This window comes from Pongo pygmaeus, chromosome 3 (assembly GCF_028885625.2).
Source record: "Pongo pygmaeus isolate AG05252 chromosome 3, NHGRI_mPonPyg2-v2.0_pri, whole genome shotgun sequence".
NCBI classification, from domain to species: Eukaryota; Metazoa; Chordata; class Mammalia; order Primates; family Hominidae; genus Pongo; species Pongo pygmaeus.
Window position 1 is genome coordinate 41,991,896 of NC_072376.2, and position 23,400 is coordinate 42,015,295.

The following is a 23,400-nucleotide window of genomic DNA, read 5'->3' on the forward strand; positions in this document are numbered from 1 at the left end:
CTCCTGAGATATCAAAACATCCTAAGGACAAAATTATTTGGTAGGGTGATAACAATCATAATTCATATTTACCCAATTTATGAAGTATGCCTGGGTAAATTTGACAACTTCTAATGTAACCAACAAGCTGATAGGAATGAGATTGTTGAAAAGGATGATGAAGGTCAAGAAATTCAGTCCAAAATTACTAGCGCCACCATCTGTTGGGAGAGGCAGGAGGAATGTCATTTACAGTTTTATATCTTATTTGCATTGACCCCAAATTAGCATAATACAAGTTTTCCATATTACGTAGCTTATTTGATAATTTGGGAGGAACACTTTGCTGATAATCTATCCTAATTCTCAAGTACATCCTTCAAGACAGAATTGCATTATTTGTGCTCAATATGTTGTTAATCCAGATAAGAACTGTATAAAAGTACTAAGACAGTGAAACGACTGTCAAATATTGCAAATCCTCTTCCAAACACAAAGTTTAGAGACATCAGGGATAGCACTGAGGGTTTATAAATATAAAATCTCAATTGGGTAGAATCACTTTTATATAAATTCTTAAAAGTATTTCCAACTTAAAGCATACTTTAAAAGCAAACAAGACAGCAGCAGCAAAAACAATCCAAACTATATGAGTAATATTCAGTCCTAGGTAAATTATTCTCCTAGGTACTTTATACTCTTCTTCCTCAATAATGAAAATAAAACCGCAATACCAGATACAATTGTAAAGTATACAAAGAAACAGACTGATGGTAGTAACAGTTCTGATACTGAAATAATAAATCAGTAACTATAAAAACAACTAGGAATTGCTGCAAAGATAAATCAACATAATAAAAAAATTTTAAAAATACCGGCTTTTGCTATATGATTTTACTAGAATTTGCTTTCACACTTTTGGAAATTAAGTCTTTATTGGCTAAGTGCTCATGAAATGAAAATGTAAACTCATTTCACAGAAATATCCAGGGGTGGTACATTAATATCACAATAATAAAAGGATAAATGCTTTAAAGGGAAACTATTTACTAGCACTTTCTCTAAGATAACATTTAATATAGGACTTACCACATTACTGAGTTCAAATGAAAATACATTTGGTTTAAACATTTTTAAACCATATAAACCACTTTTTGGTGCTTTTATTTAAATAAAATATAAACAAAGCATATTTTATTTAAGATGAACAAAATATATTTAAATATTTATATTTATATTTAAATATATTTAAAATATTTTATATATTTATAAATATATACAATATATATTTAAATACATATGTTTTGTTATATCCACACATGGTCAATCTACTTTCTTTACCATATAGTTAACCACCTATGTTAAAAATATTTTTAAGGAATAGTTTTCACTGATGTATATAATAAATGACTATACTCAGTGAAAATTTTATACCACTATAGAGTGCTCATTATGCTTTTAAGGATTCTGAAATTTTAGGATTCCCAAATTTTACTTACACTTGCTAGAAATCTCATTGAAAAACAAAGATCAAATGTCCAGCTATCTTGGCAACAAGGTCTTTTTAGAAACAATAGGAAATTCAATAAAGTAAATCAAGATCAATTGTGAAATAAACACGTTTTAATCTAAAAAAGTGCAGTAAGCACTTTATTGCTTACAGTTTAGATTGAGATACCAGTCTTTTCCAGAATGCCTTCGATTCCAAATGGCTGAGCCCACAGAACAGACAAGAGACATGGCAATTAAGATACAAAATAAAATCAAAATTTGTACATTTGTAATCCGTTCCACATTTGAGAGCTTAAGTGGTGGACTTGTTGAATTCTGTAAAAAGAAACAAGATGAGTAATAAAAAATGTACACCAATGATTTAGCAATGTATACTTGGTATTCTGTTGAGGATGACAAAGTCACAACTCAGTATCTAGATGTGGGTGGATACTTGAAAATTATGCGAAACCCATGACAAATGTAATAAGGTGCCAATGGTTAACCACCTTTTTTTCAAGGCTACTACACCACCCAGGCCTTTTTCTAGGAAGTAAACTATAAGAAAGAAGACGAGAAGGAAATTGTATTCCTTTTGCAAAAATAGCTTTTGCATTGTGGCAGGTAAGATGAATAATGCATTACTTGGCTATGTAAGCAAACAGGGTAGTCTAGAAACATTTAGTTAGTGTTTCCGTTCAGGAAGACAGGCAGACAAGGCAGCCCATGCCCCTGCAAACAGGCACCTGGAAATCTGAACATAGGAAGGCAACATTTAAAGGATCTCTGGCTTTCAAATTTCTGGTGGCATTTAGCAATTGTTTTACTGAACACAGCAGCAATTTAAGTAGTCCTGGCTATAACAGAGGCAAGTTTCCTCGGTTGTATTTGATGATTCAAATGATTATGTAGACCTGTGCTAACCAAAAAATCCACAGGACAGAAAATTAAAAGTCATAATCAATATAAAATGAAGATTTATAGAATTTATAAAATGGCTAGGGGTGGAATCACTAACAGCAATCTTGCTTGCCTATTGATAATACCTTATGCCTGTACAAGGTAAAAAGGTATTAGCTCTGAGAGCAGATTTTCATTTAGTTTCTTAAAACTGTTTTCCACACCCATCTAACTATTGAATATTGATGGTATAACATAGGGACGGAGCAACTGTAGGCAGGTGTGACGATCAATGCAAGAATTAAAGCTGATGGCAAAAACAGCCTTACATATAAATGCTATGAAAAATGGTCATTTGATTCAAATTTCTAAAAAATTTTATCAAAAGATAGAAATTTTAAAATTTGACTATTGCATTAAAATTACAAGACAAATATTTTAATGCAGATCACTTATCATGACATAGACAACTTATGATAATCACTATAATAGTTAGTAAATGCTGCCATAGACCCATACACAAAATTCTTGAGAGTTCATGCATAATCCCTGGTAAACCTTCCAGTATTCCTGTATGCAGTGAGACATTCTTTTTTTTATTTTTTTTTTTGAGACGGAGCCTTGCTCTGTTGCCCAGGCTGGAGTGCAGTGGCATGATCTTGGCTCACTGCAAGCTCCGCCTCCTGGATTCATGCCATTCTCCTGCCTCAGCTTCCCGAGTAGCTGGGATTACAGGTGCCCACTACTACGCCCGGCTAATTTTTTGTATTTTTAGTAGAGACGGGGTTTCACCATGTTAGCCAGGATGGTCTCGGTCTCCTGACCTTGAGATCCACCCGCCTTGGCCTCCCAAAGTGCTGGGATGACAGACGTGAGCCACCGCGCCCAGCCCAAGCCATTCTTATAGGGAGGTAATTTCAAGGTCCAACTCACAGGAGTACCAGATTCTGAACATATAGGGTTGGATCAGGAATCTGTGACAGATGGTCTCCTATGTTTGGGACCACTGCACTCAGATCTGTAAATCATACACTCGCAAAAGCCTTAGGTCCAAAAGGTTTCATAGAGAAAAATTTCACCTGCATCAGCTTGGTGTCATGTCCAGTGTAGACAACTATTCCATGAACCCACTGTGTATTTCTCAATTGAGCTCCTCGAAGAAGAATCTGATCTGCTCCCAGTGGAACAGTGCTAGGACAGATTACATTGACATTAGAAACACTATTTTCTAAAATGCTCAAGAACTCTAGTTACCATACAGTTACAAAAGTTCCCATTATTAAAATAACCCTTCTCATATTTATTTTTGGAAAGTAATTTCCCTCCAATACAAATAATTTTCTTAAACAGCAACAACACAAGTATTTACGTTGCTTTTCCTTAACACAACCAGTCATTTTCTGTAACTTCACTATCTGGTATGGACTGCACTGTGTCCCTCCACTATTCACATGTCGAAGTTCTTACCCCCAGTGTAATGGCATTTGGAAATGACCCTTCGGGAGGTAATGTGATTTAGAAGAGGTCATGAGGGTTGAGTCCTCATGAAGGGATTAATGCCCTTATAAAAAGACACTCGAGGAGTTTGCTCTTGTCCTTGTGAGGACACAGCAAGAAGGGGCCTTTTGCCAGCCAGGAAGATGACCCTCACCAGAACCCAAACATGCAGGTACTCTGATCTCAGATGTTTAGCCTTTGGAAATGTGAGAAAAATAAATTTCCATCATTAAAGCCACCTAGTCTATGGTGTTTTGTTACGGCAGCCTGAGCAAGCTAATACATTAACCAAAATAATAGGTAATGTTTTGGAATTCAGAGGTTAATTTACACACCTATTTATAACTTTTCCTAAATAAGTCCATTTAGGTTTCTAAAAGTGTTAAGAAGTGATGGGGATAAGGAATCTGTCTGCCCACCTCAGCCTCACCACACACACACTCACACACACACACACACACACTCTCTCTCTCTCCCCCCGCCCCCACCCAAATTTAAAATAGCTTTGTGCATAATAAAGGTCCAAAAAAATTCCTAAGATAAATACACAGATCTCACCACTTATTTGCATTGCCAGCCCTGACCCCCTACAGACAAGTCCCCATACTTAAAACCTCTAGAATATTCATTTTTATAGTATTTGAAGATTGGTTTCCCAAGAATTGTGAATAAATTTCCAATGAATAGTGGATTTTGGAGCTGTTCATTCCTTATTATTTAAGCCACATTTTTCATGAATAAGGTCCAAGTTGGTATTTTTGTGGATTTTTCACAAGGCTACCCACTATGGTAGGTTACTGGGTGATACAACTCACACAGGGACATAAGAAGGAACAAAGCCACCACAGATATACTAGAGTTCTTGAGGAATATGTAATACATAAATTTGAATGGGTCATGGATTGCTATTACCAAGTCTTCATTTTAATAAGAGAAAAAAGGTCAAATATAAAGAAAAATATATTTAAAAATTCTGGAAAAAGAAGGCAACAATTCCACAAGAAAAGTCGACAGACAACACAGAACTTCTTTGTAAGTGGAGGCAAAGCGAGGCTGAGGTCTTCATTTCCGGTGAGCTGCTCTGGCCCAGTAGGCTTGAAGGCTAGTAGCAGCTTGGGCCTTGGACATTCAGGAACTACACAAATTCTACTGACACAGGTAAAATCAATCCAGATGGGTAGGTAACAACAGCACTTGAATGAATCCTTAGGAAATACTGTATTCCAATTTAGAGAAAGAACAAAGCAACTGCAACTCTCATTCTTTATGTACAATAGCATGCCTTTAGGACCTGTCTGGAAGGAAATCCTTCTGGTATATATCTCAAGATTAAGGGTGCATTTCAGAGTTGAAAGGGGCCTTGGGCCTAAAGTGGGTTTCCAATAACTTCTTGGGAAGCTGCACTATGCTCTGGGACACACATGTGACAACTGTTCCTTACCCAGCCAATGGGGTATAATATGGCAACTGTCACCTCAGCATTGGTGGTGTGGATTGACCGGAATTAGACACAAACTCTTCAAAAGCAAAACATACCACTTTTCAATTACAAGGACTCAAGAAGAATTAATTAGTTTTCATCACAGCTGGTGTTCCAAGGCTTCTGGCATTAGACTATGACCCTCATCCTTAAAGGCAACAAAGTATACTCATTCCAAAGGGTCTCCAAGAGCTTTGGGTAATCACTGTAAACCCCAAAAGTGCCACAGATACAAAGATCTTGAAAATCTGTTTCTACCTTTCATATTAAATACAGCATATTATACAAATTCTCTTTGTACCCTGAATCTTGGCACCATCATACAGAGTTTCTCCTTCACAGCATAGATTTGCTCAGTAACGATTTGACAGAAAACTGTTAAGACATGGAAGCTGGCCAGTTAGGAATGTCAGACTATAGAAACAATACTGGTATAAATGGCCAAATCTATCATTAGTCTTTAACCATATGTTCATGGAACGATCACTCTGTGCAAATTTTAGAACAACATATAATTACTTCAAGGATTACAGGAAAGCTTTTGGAGGATCTGAATGAGGATGACAGTTCAGGGTATACTTCAAATGTCCTTTAGAATTCAAACACTCTAATAATGCAATTACAAAATAATGAAAACACCAAAAACATTCTCTCAGGCTGGTGAGTTCAACTAGTATATTTAGCCAACATTCAGTTGGCCACTACAATGCGTGGGAGATAAGGTATACCATAAAGGAGGGGAAGCAGGGAAAGAAGGGAATGGAGGAGAAAAGAGGAGAGAAGGGAAGCAGGAAAGACTTAACCTTTTCTGCCAGTTTCTGCCTCATTTCTTTGCTCTCTTTGCAACAAAACTCATTGAAAAAGAAGTCTATACTTGCTATTTTCAACTCTTCTTCCATTTTCTCAAACTCACTATCATCAGGCACCTGTTCTAATCAATTTCAATGATCTCCACTTGCTAAACGTAAATATGTTAGTGGTCAGTCTCATTGTACTTGACCATCAGCATTGTCAGACTCAGTTTTAGTCCCCCTGCTTTGGTACAGTTTCTTCACTCGCTCTTGGTTACCATCCTATAAACTTGGTCTCCATCTCTTTCACTAGTGCCCTTGCTTTTCCCAACATAATGTTGGATGGTCTCAGGATAGCTCTTGGGTCTCTTCACTTTTCTGTCTATACCCTTTCATTCTCAGTGATTTCTTCCATCCTCATGGCTTTAAATATCTATGCCACCTACTTCCAAACATACCTCATGAACCCAGACTTCTGTCCCAAACTTTGGATATATATTCAACAGCCTCCTGGACATCTCTGTTTGGACCAAACTTATGAAGTCCAAAACTGAACTGCTGACCTTTCTTCCTCAAAATCCTCCAATGAATTCCCATTTCACTCAGAGTAACATCCTCACAATGGCCTACAAAGCCCATAGGACCTGGCCCTGTGTTTTCTCTAGGCCCTTCTTCTATTACTCTCTTCATTGATCGTAGCACTCCAACCACACTGCCCTAACATTCCACAATTATTCCAGGCACTTTTCCACTTGAAGATCATGTAATGATAGAACTAATAATTTACACTGACTACTCCTTCCATCTGGAATTATCTCCCTCCAGATATTCAAAAGGCAAACATCCTCACCTCCCACTCATCATTGCTCAAATGTTACCTTTTCAATGAGGCTAACTGTGACCACCCTAACAAAAAGTTGTTCCCTTCCAAAGACACCCAATCTTCCTTATTCTGTGCTATTTTTTTCCCAAAGCATTTATCACTTTCTAACATAGTACAAACTTTTCTTATTTATCATCTTATTGTTTGCATGTTTGCCATTACCTTACTGCAAGAAAGCAAGCTCACGAGGTGCTATGGTTTGAATGTTTGTGTCTCCCCAAAATTCACATGTTGAAACTGAATTCCCAAAGCGGTGGTATCAGAAGGTGGGGACTTTGGGAATGGAATTCATGCCCTTACAAAAGAGGTCTGAGAGCCTCCGCCAAGTGAAGACACATACCAGGTGACATCTATGAGAAACAGGCCCCAGCAGACAATGAATCTTCTAGTGCCTTGATTTTGGACTCCGCAGTTTCCAGAACTGTGAGTAATAAATTACTGTAATTCATAAATTACCCAGTCTAAGATATTTTGTTACAACAGCCTGAACAGACTAAGGCTTAAGGCCAGGAATATTTATCTGCTTTGTTCACTGTTGCCTCCTTAACACCTTAACTGGCTTGGCTTACTAGGTGCTTAATATGTACTGGTTGAATGAATGAGGGAAGGGGTAGAAGAGAAGAAACAAGAGAGGCAGGAAGCAGGTAATAAAAAGAGATGAGATGACTATAATTAATACCACAGGCTAGAAAGAACATTTGAAATTTCATGGAGGAGACAATAAATTATCCAGTACAATAGACCCCTTGAAGGTAGAGTCTGAACTCCTTGAAGCATCTCAAGATCACAGGAAAGGACCCAGGCCATGTAGATTGAATAGTTAAGCCTATAACATGAGTATTTTGGCCAAAGAATAAGCACAGGTAATTCTTACTCCCATTGTTTACCCATGAAACAATGTGCCAGAAGCTGGGAATATCTCTGAAAATATCCTCCTGCCAGATTGGCAGGAATGCTGGGAAGTCATCAGCTATACTACACGAATGGATAAGATTCAACATCTTCACAGAAGGACTCAGGGCAGAATAAAAATGCTTTAAAAAGGGTTTTGAGTACTCAAACTTAGCACACAAGAAAACAATATGTATCCAGACTTGGAAGACACAACAATACACTATGACACAGTGGATTCTGTGTTTTTATGAAGACAGATTTTACATACCCATGTCCATCAAGCCTTATGTTTCCAACAAAATCGTAGAGATGTCTGTTTGGACTTTCACACTCAATTTTGCCAGAAATCCTCATCAAACTTTCAATGTCTTTGATATCTGATGTTGCTGGTAAGCCCTGTTTGGAATTTTTAAATAAGCAAAAAGTATGTTAAATAAGTTGTATCTGGGCAAAGAGGAGGAATTTTGAATTCATCCAAGTCTTAAGATCTAAGGGAACCCATTATTTTTATAAGCAATTCTCCCCTACTCTGTCAAATCATAATTAAGAGATACCTTCCTCCCTGACTTGAGCACAGGTTTTTAGCACAAGAATAGGGCACCTTTATGAGAGTTCTTAAATATATTTAGGAGACTATAAGCTAGTCTACAAAGATAATTTGAAGTCAGTCCCCAAAGAACCATTTGCTTGTGAAAATAAAAGTAATATTTAGCACTATACAGTCTGAGTCTGTCTTCAGAATCTAAACAAGATGAAAAATAGATGGAATCTGTGTTCAAAGAACATAGCTTTGTTTCTCTTTTTTTACTCCAGAGAAGGGAAACTCCAAAACAGGTTTTCCCTCTGGCCAACCAGAAGCAGCTGTCACTGAGCAGGGCCCCTCACACAGTGGCAGTCTGGGTCCAGGCCCTCTGTGATGATCTAGTTCCAACACATCCCAACCCTCCCAAATGTCATTTTCATCATTCATCTAGAAACCAAAGGCATACATTTTTAAAGTCCCTCCTAAAACTTTAAAAACTTTACAGTTATTTTTGCTTGAGATGATATGAAAAGTAAATATAGAAATGTAAACTATTCCCCAAGATGACTGAGAGTTTTTGAACAGCAATAGAAAGTATGGCTTTTTAAAAAACTTTTATTTTAGGTTCAGGGGTGTACAATGGAGCTTATATAGTAAACTTGGGGGAGCTTGTTGTACAGCTTTTTTTCTTGTTTTGTTTTTTGAGACAGAGTCTTACTCTGTCACCCAGGCTGGAGTGCGGTGGCATGATCTCGGCTCACTATAACCTCCGCCTCTCGGGTTCAAGCAATTCTCCTGCCTCAGCCTCCTGAGCAGCTGGGATTACAGGCGCGTGCCACCCTGTCTGGCTACTTGATGTATTTTTAGTAGACACAGGGTTTCACCATGTTGGTCAGGCTGGTCTTGAACTCCTGACCTCATGATCTGCCTGCCTCGGTCTCCCAAAGTGTGATTACATGTGTGAGCCACTGTGCCCATCCTTGTACAGCTTTTTTTTTTTTTTTTGAGACGGAGTCTTGCTCTGTCACCCAGGCTGGAGTGCAGTGGCGCGACCTTGGCTCACTGCAAGCTCTGCCTCCCGGGTTCACGCCATTCTCCTGCCTCAGCCTCCTCAGTAGCTGGGACTACAGGCGCCTGCCACCACGCCTGCCTAATTTTTTGTATTTTTTTTAGTAGAGATGGGGTTTCAACGTGTTAGCCAGGATGGTCTCAATCTCCTGACCTTGTGATTCGCCCGCCTCAGCCTCCCAAAGTGCTGGGATTACAGGCGTGAGCCACCGCGCCCAGCCCTTGTACAGCTTTTTAACATGGCAAAGTCAAATTATAACTTGAACCAGGTGAACAGGAAAAAGTTAAAACATATCAAAGCACTTAGAACTACTATTATCTGAGTGTTAGCTATTATATAATTAAAAATATTACAAATAGTATCTATAAGATAGATCACATTTAACCAGACAAATACATCAGAATCTTCCATAATACTTAATAATACCAGTTTATAAAACCTCTTCGTTGTGGTTCCCTGGGAACATATTTGCAACAGGACAGATTACTTCAAGACAATAACACAAAGAAAGAAGTTCTTAATTCCATGTAATAAAATGGCAGTGATTATATATATACTTGTATCAGATCTTACCTGTCTAATTTTCAAGTTTGTTTCACCATCTAAGTTGGATGTTTCAATGTAGCACATGGCTTGGGGCTCACTGTAGTTTGGAGTTGAGAAGCACAAAGATTTAGTGGGGGAAGAAAAGCATAATAATAACTTATTTAAATGCTCAGACTCACTAAAGCCTTTCGTTCTAGACAAAGTAATAATTACTTAGCTTCTTGATGATTTCCATTCTAACAGCAAGATGCTGTGAGGCAGAACCCATGCACGACAACTCATGGATTAACTTTTCAGCCAGAAGGACCCAAAAGCAATTTCCTGACAACAATCAGTAATGGTCTTCAAGATAATGCAAATGAATAGATTTGCACATTATATTTAAATTGTTCATCCACGTAGACACAACACAGACTGTATCTGAAATGTAAAGCAGTTTTGTGTCCGGATTTATCTTTAGCTCAAAAATACCACATGAGATTTCATGCTCATGGCACACATGTAAATTGGTTAACAAAGTGGTTGATGAGAAAATTGCAGATTGCTAGTTCTACAAACCTGCATTTACTACCCTTTTAGCTATGATGAATAGGATGACATAAACCATAATATTTAAATTTTAAGGTTATTTAAAAAAAGTAATATGAACAAATTTTACAATGAAAGTGGATATATAGCTTTCTCCCTCTATGTTTTCCACAACTGCTCTCCTATTAAAGTTGCTTGAGAGATTCTCACAGCAGTAAAAACTAAAATTAAAATCAGTCAGCTAGGCCATATTGCTCCTTGACCTAGAAGATACACTTCATGGGTTCCCCACCAGTGTGTCTTAGTAAAATCTGGTGTGTGGCGGCTGGCATAAGGGGTCCATGTTCTCCAGTTTTATCACACCACCACAGCCCTGACTGTCTTATCTTTCCCTTTCACATGCTGATTTGACTTGCCCAGCAACTACAGACATGTGAGTTTGTAGCCCAACTGTATAATCTGATCCTCAATTCTAAAGAAAAGCATTCTAATCTCATTAATCCTTGGTTATATAATAGGCCTGATTTACTAATATCACATAAGTATTATAAATGTAATCTCTTATAAGCATGTGTACTCAAAGCTAGAAAGAAAAAAATTTACAAATTACAAACACCTGGAATTTTCTAATCAACCTCCAATTTGTGCATGTGCAAAACAGACTATTCCTAGTTTCAGAAATGGGCAGGTAGCTTAATTTTGTGGCCCAAAGATTTGTGAAAATTGCTTAAACACATAGACATTAATCAAAAATATTTTACTGATTCATTTTAAAGTAGCTCTGCAAGTTCTTCAATTTACTCTATGAGCTTTCTTTCGTAAAAGCTGCTACTTTTCCCCAAAATTAAGTCCTTCAATATTTATATTTTCACTCTATAACTTATTCAAAATTTTATTTTTAAAATCACTGTCACAATAGCAATTTGGCTCTGGAAATTGCTTGAAATTTGTAATTTACTTATATATACATTTGAAACATAGTTTATGAATTTATAAAACACATCTGATAATATAGAAGCACGATGACAAAGAAAATACTAAATGACAATGTTGAGTCCATATTCTGACAATTAGAATAATATTCTAATTCTACTTTTTTTTTTCATAAAGTAACTTATCTAGGTCTTTAAATGGCTAGGAAGTTAGGAAGTTCAAATGGCTAAGTTCTATTTGAAGTTGGGCTAAGAAAATAAGCATTGAAATTCAGAACATTCTCAACAATCACTTAGGACAGCAGTTACTGAAGCAATTTTTAATAGTGCTGTGAAGAGGCAGCAAGAAGTCTCAGATAAGGAATCATGCTAGATCATAAATATTTCAGCAAATTATGATGACATCTAAAACACAAACTAGTCAAGAGAGGCAAAGCAGGCTTTTTGATTAGTAAGTGAAAAATGAAACAAGATGCATATCACAGTACAGACACTAGTAGACAGCTGAAATTGATCACAGTAACGTGCACTTTGTCACTAGATACAAGTGGGATAAAAGTTGATCCCAAAGCATGCGGTACAAAATGTGCAACATCCAGCTTTGTGCAGGGGGTCCTCTATAAACCCTATGAGCCCAAATTATAGTCACAATCGCTGGAAGGATTTTACAGAACTTACAGAAAAATTTAAAATACAAGAATAAGACATGTTGATAATCTAATCAATTTTCAATGACTGTTTCATGAAAAGCTTAACATTATTCAAAATAATATCCTGGAGAGATAATAAATTAAGCCTTAGTACTTAGGCATGTTATTAAATATGAATATATATTAATGGTGCATAGGAAATTAAAATCTACCTTTATTGTCATGCCTCTTAGACTCCTATTGATAACAACAGGAGTTCAATTTGCCCAGCTGAAGGACAAGCATCAGTCAACATAGCATTCAAAAATCCCTTTAAAACATCTGTGAAATGTCCATCACCAAGCAGTATAAAAAGTTTGTGTTTTAAAGGAAGAGACACAGAACTCAACCACATTTGGGTGCAACTGTTCTCTGGTTTACGGTGAGGACCCACATACACGCATCCTATACGACTCAGTGGTTCTAACCTTGAGGACAGACTGATGAGATCTGCTGGGAGATGTTCCCCATTGGTCACTTTCACTATCTCCCCTACTGCCACCTACACGTCCCAGTATAAAATAATTAAAATGGCAAAAAAAAAAAAAAAATGAACAGAGGAAAAAAAAACAAATGGACAAAAGAGACAGAAAGTTTGAAATTATTATAGAAAATAATACATGTTAATAAAAACATCTAATGCCAATTTTTTTCAAAACTTATTTTGATCAGGTCTGAAGGCATAAGAAAACATTTAATATTTGAGGGTTATTTATTTGCTTTTAAGCCCAATTTAAAGTTTTAGTGTGAAAACTTAATTTTTAAAAGTTTACTTATAAGCTTATCAAATTAAAGCATACTTTATAGAGAACTACATTATATTCTAGATTTTTCTTTCTCAAATTTCTCAACCTCATGCCATCTACTGTATGTCTACTTGTACTAAAAAAGGAAGAAAATAATAATGAAAATTATTTTTTAGGGTTGTGATAGGGTTTTGAAAAAAAAAGTATACTAGTCCCTGCCCCACTTAAAAAAAAAAAAAACTATTAAAAATGTTCTGACTCCAAAATATTTTTAAAGTTAATTGAATAAATATCTTATTAACTTTAATGCAAAGCTGCAAAGACATAGGCCTTAGGAAGTCAGAAGGCATAACTGTAGCCTATTGAGTTACTTAGCAATTAATGAAGTCTAGATATTGCATTGTTTTGGAAGGGTAAGCCTTTGAATCCAGAGAAATTTTTTCAGAGAGGGTATGAAACAGACATGCTGAGAATATGGACTTGAATTAACAGCTTGAGTTATTTTACCCTACTTTATACTTTCTTCACACATAAATGTATTCATTATTTATCAAATGCTAAAATCTGTTTCATTTCAAAATGAAAGCCTATGAAACACAGTAACTTTCAACCATGTTCATGCTTTAATTTCAAACTACCTCAAGAAGATGTACTCTTAGTAATTAAAAATTTAAAAAATTGAAAATTAAAATGTTATAAACAGTTGTTTACTCTTACTGCTACGTGGTTGCTCACTGGCAGGTAAACATCAAAATGTACTTCTTGTGGTTGCTCACTGGCAGGTAAACATCAACATGTACTTCTTGTGGCTGCTCACTGGCAGGTAAACATCAACATGTACTTCTTGTGGCTGCTCACTGCCAGGTGAACATCAACATGTGCTTCTTTTGATAGCGGACAGTGTGAAGATAGTAAATTAGGAGTATTCTAACCCTGACTTAGTCATTATCTAAAGTCAAAATTTCTCTTTCAGTCAAATGATTAAACACTACTACCTATTTCATGAGGTTAATGTAGATTCAAAGGAGCTAAGTAATGCTAAAACCCTTTGAGGAAAAAAAATTCTGAAAGGTGGTATTCTGCTACTTGGATTGAAATGTCTAACAGCACAGCCTTTATTTTGAATTCTACTCAATAACAAAAAGCAATGAATCAGATAATCTTTTAAAAATATAATCTTGGAGGAAGTTAATCACTGTGGAGACCATATTAAGACACAGAAACTGTTTTGATAAATTGAAATTCATAGCCACCAGTAAGTGTTTCTAATGTTTATAAAACAAATTCTGTAAAAATGGTCTAAAGTTTAAGAAATACATGTAGCTTGCTGGGGAGTTTCTGAAGTTGGATAGAGTCAGACAGCAAAGATTTTGAAAATTTCCAACTTAAAATTAAATATAAATTCAGGGCAGTATAGTCGATTATCTTCACATTTTTGAGCACCAAAAATAAAAATTGTATTTAATGGTTCAGCCTATATGATTCATTCTATAATTATGTCTCTAAGAGTTTAATTGGGAAAACAATATTTTCCCAAATTGTTAGAAGGTGTTACTATCATTTTGAACTTTCTTATATACAGTCACGTGACAATGACAGGTGTAGCTTCTGAGGAATGCATTGTTAGGCATTTTTGTCACTGTGTGAGCATCATAGAGGGTACCTATATGAACCTAGATGGTATAGTCTATAGGCCATATGGTATAGCAGATTGCTCCTAGGCTACAAACCTGTACAGCATGTTACTATATGGAATAGTGTAAAGAAACAGTAACACAATAGTAAGTATTTGTGCAATAGGAATTTTTCTGCTCCATTATAATCTTATGGGACCACCGTTGTATATGTGTTTTGTAACTGACCAAAATGTTGTTATGCAGCACAAGACTGTCAAACATTCAGATGGCCAACTGTTCAATACGTTCATCACATTTTTACTTAGTAAAACTGAATGGACACCATCCTGTAAGGTACTCTTAAAGCTTATCAATTTAAACAAAAAGAATTGGGGAATATTAAAATTTGATCATTTAATCCATCTTAATATAAAAGATGTGAAATCAAGGCATGAGAGATTAAGCAGTTGGTTCAAAATCACCAACTCAGAATAAGAATCCTGGCTTTTCACTCCCTAAGGAGAGCTCTTTCTAGTGCCTGATACTACCTAGAACCTGAGACAATGACAATAAGCTCTCCCTCAAGCTAATTCTGAAGATGCCAAGAATGGACGGTTAGCTTCACTCAGTTTTAGAGATTTATCCCGATAAAGTTATAAGCAAAGGAAACTAAGAACAGAAGGGGTGATTTGAAAACATCTATATTATTTTTTCTGAAAACAAAAACCTATAGGTACATGGCACAAAATTATAGAAATATAAATACCTGCAGTTACTTTAATTGGTTGTAGACTTACTTCTATAAATATCTAGTATAAATACTTTTATTTATTCAGTTAAGTTTCACTAACTTGTCATGAATCGAATCACATTAAATGATGACCTGATTAAATAAATTTTGAAAAAAGGACACTGTCCATATTCATATGTGGATTTACAAATAAAACTGTCCAAGGAAATGATGATAAACAACCTCTAAAATATTAAAAACAATTTTTCTTAATTTAAAATAGGACTAGTTTATAGTTTTTAAACCTAAAACCATTTGAAAGTCACATTCTCTAAAGAGTAACAGTGCCATATGTTCTGAATACTAATTCATGAGTAAAATGAAAATTATTTAAATTAAGTAACTGAAAGAACTTAAAAGAAAGAGCAAAGTACTTTTCTGTTGGAAGAGTATGGCATTTCAACAGGCATAATGGCAAAAAGAATCATTCATCTATTTTTTATACCATTCCATCATAATAATCAACAAACTTTGTAGGGATTTATGATGAACAAGGACTGAAAGATAAAAAAAATCAATAGAACCCAATCCATGTATTATATAAAATAAATGACAGGAAATCTTAAAAGAGTTATGATCCCCACAAAAGGATCTGGATAGATCCAGAGGGAGAGTAGACTCTTAATTATATTTGAATGATAAAGTATAGTACCTATCACTTATTCTATATGGCAAACATGAAAGAGCCCTTTAAGTCCAATCAATTTTTTAAATGTTTAAATAAAAATTATTAGAGAGGTTTTAAATTCTTCGTTTATTCCTTATTTCCTTGGAGAAATCACAAGGTCAATGCAGGGTAGAGAAACCATCCTCTACACTGTTTGAGCATCAGTAGGCATCTCTACCTTGATGAGAGAAGTACAGTGTCAGCAGGTATATACTCTTTGCCTTTTATTATAACTATATCTCCAACATTTACCTGAAAGAAAACTGGGAATTGGTTAATTATCTGCATTGAAAGATAGTTACAAATATACAACCCATTGTAAAAAGCACAGAATACAGTAAAAATGGTTACTGGCAAAGAAGAACCACTTATCTTCACAAAATGGAAGAAAATTATCTAGGAGTGAGACCAGGGTTGGAGGAATCCTTTAAAAAAAAATGAACATTGTGTATTGGATATATAACTTATCTTGACAAAATCAATCTATTCTATCCACTTAATTGACATCTTAACTTCTCATATCCTCTCTGACATAAAAATATAAAGGAGGAATTTACCAATATAAATCTTTATCCTATTGAAGAAAATCTCAATGCAACTGGAGGCGCTATCATATATAATTGCTCCTCACAATAATGCTTGTGAAACAAGTATTGCTTATAACTCATCATTTGGAGAGAAAGAAAATGAGTCTGAGATTCTGAGATTTTTGCTCAAGATCATGGGGAGTTGAAGAGCTTAGACTCAAATCCACATTTGACTGTCTGCAAATCCTGATTTTGCATAATTTTGTGAAACTATCCATGTATTTTAAATTAAAAATTAATCTCTTCATTGTACTACCTCTTAGCATTTTTCTGAGCCCGGCATAAAGACAGAGACATACTATTTTCAAAAACTGATAGCAGTAATTTAAGTGACAGATGTGTCATATAGCTTTTGGCAAACAATACAATAACTAAGCAACAACTTGGCTTAACAGAGTTGACAAAGTTACACTGTTAGCCGCTCCCCTTACATCATGAAAGTTGACCTCTTAGTAGACAAATGAGACTAAACATGAATTTCAATACTTAATAGATGGAAAAAAGACTTTCTAAATTAAAGCCTGTTTGTTCTTCCCCCTCCCTACTTTTCCTTGAACTCTAAAATAACACTATGAGGGTAAGAACAGAATAGTGTCTTTTGTGGGAATCATAATAAGAAATTACTGCAGAGGCAGCCCACTGCGGTCTATTATTTACCAAAAGAAGAGGTTAGGAAAGGTTGGGGCAGGGGTATTGTCTTTTTATTTATGACATGTATGCTTAAGTTCTGGGTCCCTTGATTCAAAAAATAATTCAGCTGAAATCTGAAATTTGGACTAGCTGAAACTGGCAAATTACCAGGGATCTTGGAATCAAACACCCCCTACCTCAAAAAAGGGCAAACAGGAAAAATTAAAAACTGCAAGTATAAATGTAAACTGGTCCTTAAAATAGTGCTGTGATGGTGCTGTGATTACACTCACGGACAGAAAGATAATAAAATGTAAATTCTCGGAAATCATGGCACTTAGAATGCATCCAGGTTACCATTTAATTTTCTTTAATCAACTCCTGTGTGTTAATGTTTCCTCTTAAATTCAACTATGTGCTTCACAAAATCTGCATCACATCCTCTACACTATCATGTTAGAGTCTAACAGTCAGACTTAAACAAAGCCCTAATTGATTGTGCTGCTTTCCAACATCTTTACTCACTGTAAGACAAAAGAAGCGCTTGTGGTTCCTAAACTCAATAAAATAGTAACAATTTATATGGTACCCCAGTGGCCTGGGAAAACCAGGGGCTTACTAAATGCTGAAGTTCTTACTAAAGCATGCTAAATCAATGAATGCTAAAGTTCTTTACTGTAAGGAAAGTAGGGAAATTAACTCCTTAGAATGTCTATGTTTAAGATCAATTTATCAAAAGACATCCAAACACCTGTCTTTCCTTTTGGGTTCTGAGCTCCTAATACAGCATTCCCCTTCCAGCCTGTGTGTGCATAAGAGGAACCAAGAGAAGAAAAAGTCAAGATGACAAAAATGCTTTAATCATATATATTCTAATTGGAGGAATGTCATGATAAAGCAATTTTAGTCCCCAAAATGCCAAAGTTAAGGAAATGTTTAGGGCTTTCAGTCCACTACCTACAGCTTTCTGAAGTCACTCATATTAGCAACATCAAGGATTATGTAAAATAGTAAGATTATCAGGCTGCAATAGCCTGATTTAAAAATCCAACTATTAGCTGGGCATGGTGGCTCATACCTGTAATCCCAGTACTTTGGGAGACTGAGGCGGGTGGATCACCTGAGGTCAGGAGTTCAAGACCAGCCTGGCCAACATGGTGAAACCCCGTCTCTACCAAAAATACAAAAATTAGCTGGGTATGGTGGCGGGTGCCTGTAATCCCAGCTACTCAGGAGGCTGAGGCAGGAGAATCGTTTGAACCCAGGAGGCGGAGGTTGCAGTGAGCCGAGATTGCGCCACTGCATTCCAGCCTGGGCAACAGAGCAAGACTCCATCTCAAAAAAAAAAAAAAAAAGAAAGAAAAAAGAAATACATATTGTGGTGGAAGCTTCATGCATTAAAGTGGCTTTACAGAGTAACTTTTACACATGCATACAGCCCACCATGCCATGCTTCCTTAATAAGCCAGAAGAATATGTTGATTCCAAGATTCTTTGGCTAAATTCTCCACCTGCATACATCTCAAAAACCTGTGAACAGTGTTAGCTGCACCTCATTGTAAAGAAATAATCTGTGGCAAGAGCAATGAAGCCAGCAGCTTACTGTTCAGGAGTCACAATGTAGTTCCTTGTGTAGGGCTTTGTGATTACAATACTTTCTTTCAAAACTATGTATCTGCAAGTTAACCTTTTGCAACAGGGAAAAGGTTTCAGGGCAGTAACTGGAGAAATAAACCACTAATATCTGAGAGCTGAAGTCTGCCCAGCTGTGAATGATTAGATGTATGCTAGGCAAATTTGTAGGTCCTTTGAGGATCATTAAAGAGCAACCACAGTAGCCACACATTTAGAAAGGCAGAGAAAGAGTCCTGAAGTAAAGCCCATTTACACTAAGGTCTATCATATTACCTTGGCATGTAGATGACACTCTTGGTTTTGGTTTATTGATTTTATTTTTAATTGGACATAATATCATATAAGGCAAAGAAAAGACTTGCCTCAAAATCTTGTTATCCCAACAAGTAAGGCTGCTTTTGTGCCTGCTCACTTGTTCAATAAACGATTTACAAAGCCAGTATTTCAGTGTACATAGGACTATTTTTTTCACCTATGATTATATCTTATGATACAGGAACCTTATTTGTCTTGCTTGCTGCTTTAAGCTCACTGCTTGGCATACGCACTCAATAAATACTTGTCGAATGAATAGTATAATTTTTTCTGTGTTACTACACCATGTGACATTACAGATTTTACTTGTCACAAAATATATGAGTATAAAATGCCATAATTTACAAAACTGTCCCTATTGTTGCATTTCCATATGTTCTAGTTTTTTGCTATTATAAGTAAATAATGCTACAATAAACATTTTTATACATGTGGAGATATTCTCCAACTTTAAGATTCTTTTCTTGGGATAAATTTCCAGAATCCCGTTTTCACAGTTCTCAATATAAATAGCCAAACTGCTTGTTCACAATAGTATGTAAATAAAATATTTTATAAAAATAAATCTGAAATGTTTGTTTTTATTTATTGAATAGGTAGCAAATGAAACTTCAATATGGTTTAAATTTGCAAATTTTATTAGGTTGAATATTATACTAAGTCTGGTCGATTATCATATTTCTGGTTTACTGTCAAGTTTTCTTATTTATATAACAATGATCTTAATCATTTGTCCTATTTGGTGCAAATATTTCACATAGCCTGCCTACTTATTTGTGGCAGTTTTTGTTGTGTATTAGTTTTAAAATTTATATAATCTAATTCCATAGATTTTGAGATATTGCTCTTCTTCAAATATTTATTAAGGTCTTTATTCTATTTGTACGTTTTCTAAAAACAACGTTTTAACATTTAACTCTTTTAGTCAGTTGAAATTTATTTTAGTATAGGTTGTGACTTAGATATAAATATTCAAATACTATTTCTTAAAACTGCTAATCTGTGATAACAATTCTTTAAAAAATAATTTTTGCCTCCTTTTTCAAATATTAAACAGGCCTTATTTCATGGCACTATATTTTATTCTATACTACTTAAATCTGCTCCATGTTATTCTACTCATCAATGTCTATCTTTGCAAACAAACCACAGTATTTTAATAACTTTTGCTTTCCATTTCACCTGTAGTTAATCTTCGCACACTGTTCATTTTTCCAAAATATATTCTACTTTCTTAACTGTTTATTTTTGAAAATCAGATGAAAAATTTAGTCAATTCTTGAGGAAAATATAAGAATTTCCCTGGGATTATATTACTTCATAATTTGTAACAAGTGATATTTCACTTTTAATTTTTCTGGGAATATGACATACTTGTAAATTTGTATGAATCTTGAATATCAAAGTTTGGATGCTTTCTTTACAAAGGTCATACACATACGTTAAATTTACTTGTAGGCCTCCCATAGGCCACTGGGAATGAGACCTCTTCTTCACTTTATTTTCAAACTTGATACTGCCAACTTAAGAATGATGTTAATTTTTGAATATTTATCATGATTTCATCACTGAACCAACTTTTAGTGATTCTAATTACTTCTATAATTCTAATTATTAAATAACTTCAGCTCTTTTGGGTTGGATGACTTTTGGCAACACTTTAAATTCTGTCCTTCTCTATCTCAAAATGGGATCCCTAGGTTAGGTGTGCCATTGACCTGCGAGATGACTGAAAATGCTATTATTATGGGTAATCCTGGCTGGTGATTTGTCTGTCAAAAAAAGGAAAAGTAAGAATTACAATAATCCAGGTAGGTTAGCACGATCTTGAAATAATGATTGTTTATTAGGAAAATAAGACATTTTAAAGGTTTAGAGTGAAGTAGTACATTATTATCTCCTGACTTTCTGTTTATTTTCTGAGCAAGCAGCCTAGGTTATTTATTAGCATGCATATTTATGTTAACTACACTGACAACCCCAGGTAAAATAACATTTGTAATAAAATTCAATTTATCACACTTGATTATATCCTACCTGTCTTCTTTCTAAAATGTTTAATTCCATAGGTGCCAGAAAAGAATAGAAAAGAAACTTATTTTGAAATTGCTTTTAGCATTTTTATTTTGTTCTTCTGAAAAAGAGATTCCTATCACAGAAATAAATAAAACACAACCAAGGTATTTTCCCATTTGTTGCTCTCATGTCAAAAACCAAAGAAAAAATACGGGTAAATTTTCAACTATATGAAAGAGGAGATGTCAGTCTCTATTCTAGCCACTGATTGAAAATCAACAGAAATTTAATTAATTTTTAATTGGGGGGTACAAGATATCCCCTGCAGAAATACAAGATGACCATGACAAGGTAGAATCAAGGGCATGGACTTCAACCAGCTGGGAAGTATTGGAGTGCAAATAAATTGTTGGTTACACTTCGATTGTCCTAGCAAGATACTGTCCTGTGAGATACACCTCTAGTGTCCTGGCAATCCCAGGAAATAAAGTGCCCTAAGAAGGGCGGCTCAGCCTCCAAAAAGTCTTTTACCAAGTTACCAAAGCTATTCATTTGTGGATGACTAGATTTTAAACCTTCTTCCAGAACTAAGGGAGAACTAATAATAATTGCTTACCTTTTGAAAGTGAAGGCTGGAAAGAATAAACACCTGAATAACATTTGTTAAATTATGACTTAACCTACTAACTGCCATGTTAGAGGTCCTATAAACAAATTAACCTTTGATGTTAAAGAACTGATTTCATTAGAAGACAATGTTTAATTTGTAAGATTTTTGTTTTAAAGGAATTAGTGGTAAGTAAATGTAATTAGTCTCACTATATGAATTTGAAGTAAGATATGCAGAAGTAAAATATCAGAACTCAAATTCTTATTTTTACTTGGACAGTAGATGATTAAAGCAAAAAATTACAACACAAAACAGTTCATGGTTAAATAAAATCTGTGATAACAGTACTCAAAATATACTATGAAAAAAGTTCTAGAAATTTTTCAAAATAAGTCTTTCTATAATACAGCAGAAATATTAAAAGAATGTGACTGAAGACTCCACGCATGTTTACATTACTAAATAGCTTTTATATTAGTAAAATTCTTGATATTTACTTATATTATACAAAAAATTATATATACTAGAGTACACCGCTATGCACTTCTCCTGGAACAAAATAAAAATCAATGCATACCTTTTCCCAGTGGACAATTTCCCAAGCACCATTTCTTAAAACTGGAAAGAGAAAAGGTGACATTTTAAACAACATTTTTTACTATGAAAAGGCCATTTCTGATGAAATAATCATTTTAAACGAATAGCTTCAGTCAAAATAACTAGTAGCAATTTTTATAGGTTAAAAATCTAATTATGATAGCAAGAATATGTAAAATTACACAAAAATTAGAAACAATCAACGTATATTTTAGCTCCCACAATAACATCACTAACAGAGAGCAATCTCATTGGTGTTACCAAGGGCTTTCTTTAGCACATAGAGGAACTATGGGGCTCAGCTGGAGGAGAAAGCCACAAAAATGATGTGAAAAAGTGACAAGCTTAAAAACATTTCAGATGCTACAAGAGTAGCAATGTTTAAAAAGAAAAATCACAAGCACAGAATAATAGATTTCTAATAGTTTAGTAAAAATTTAACACATAAAGCCAACAGAGAAAGAATTTGTACCTTTAGGTTTATAGTAATGCAAAAAAACAAACAACAACAAAAAGTAAAAACAACCCAAATTTTCTTTTCTTTTTTTTTTTTGAGACGGAGTCTCACTCTGTCACCCAGGCTGGAGTGCAATGGCACAATCTTGGCTCACTGCAACCTCTGCCTCCCAGGTTCAAGCCATTCTCCTGCCTCAGCCTTCCAGGTAGCTGGGACTACAGGCATGCGCCACCATGTGTGGCTAATTTTTGTATTTTTAGTAGAGACAGCATTTCATCATGTTGGCCAGGCTGGTATCGAACTCCTGACCTCAAGTGATCTGCCCGCCTCGGCCTCCCAAAGTGCTTGGATTACAGGCGTGAGCCACCGCACCTGGCCCTAAAAATCCAAATTTTCTATATTTGGTTTTCTGAAAAGAAAAAAAAAAGGCAAAAGAAGAGGCTACTATTAAATAATGATGGGTAGGTATTTCTTAGGGTTTCGCTACTGCTTCACATCAGTAGGGTTATCCAGTATAATTTCTTTTTCCTGT

General features: G+C 35.2%; 1 protein-coding gene across 9 annotated transcripts in view; it reads right to left on the reverse strand.

Moving 5' to 3' along the window:
- The window catches only part of ATP8A1 (ATPase phospholipid transporting 8A1), a 256,747-nt gene that overhangs the window by 175,968 nt on the left and 57,379 nt on the right, over positions 1-23,400 (reverse strand). For 4 of the 9 annotated variants that reach the window (XM_063663611.1, XM_054484584.1, XM_063663615.1 and 1 more), the window contains exons 6-12: positions 22,392-22,432; positions 16,200-16,273; positions 10,081-10,150; positions 8,184-8,311; positions 3,450-3,561; positions 1,641-1,806; positions 73-200 (exon numbers count right to left, since the gene is read on the reverse strand). In XM_063663611.1, coding sequence (XP_063519681.1) covers positions 73-200; positions 1,641-1,806; positions 3,450-3,561; positions 8,184-8,311; positions 10,081-10,150; positions 16,200-16,273; positions 22,392-22,432 — 719 coding nt within the window. Of the gene's footprint in view, positions 1-72; positions 201-1,640; positions 1,807-3,449; positions 3,562-8,183; positions 8,312-10,080; positions 10,151-12,630; positions 12,705-16,199; positions 16,274-22,391; positions 22,433-23,400 lie in introns of all 9 variants that reach the window. The other 5 variants (XM_054484585.1, XM_054484583.1, XM_063663614.1 and 2 more) reach the window with 2 other exon arrangements.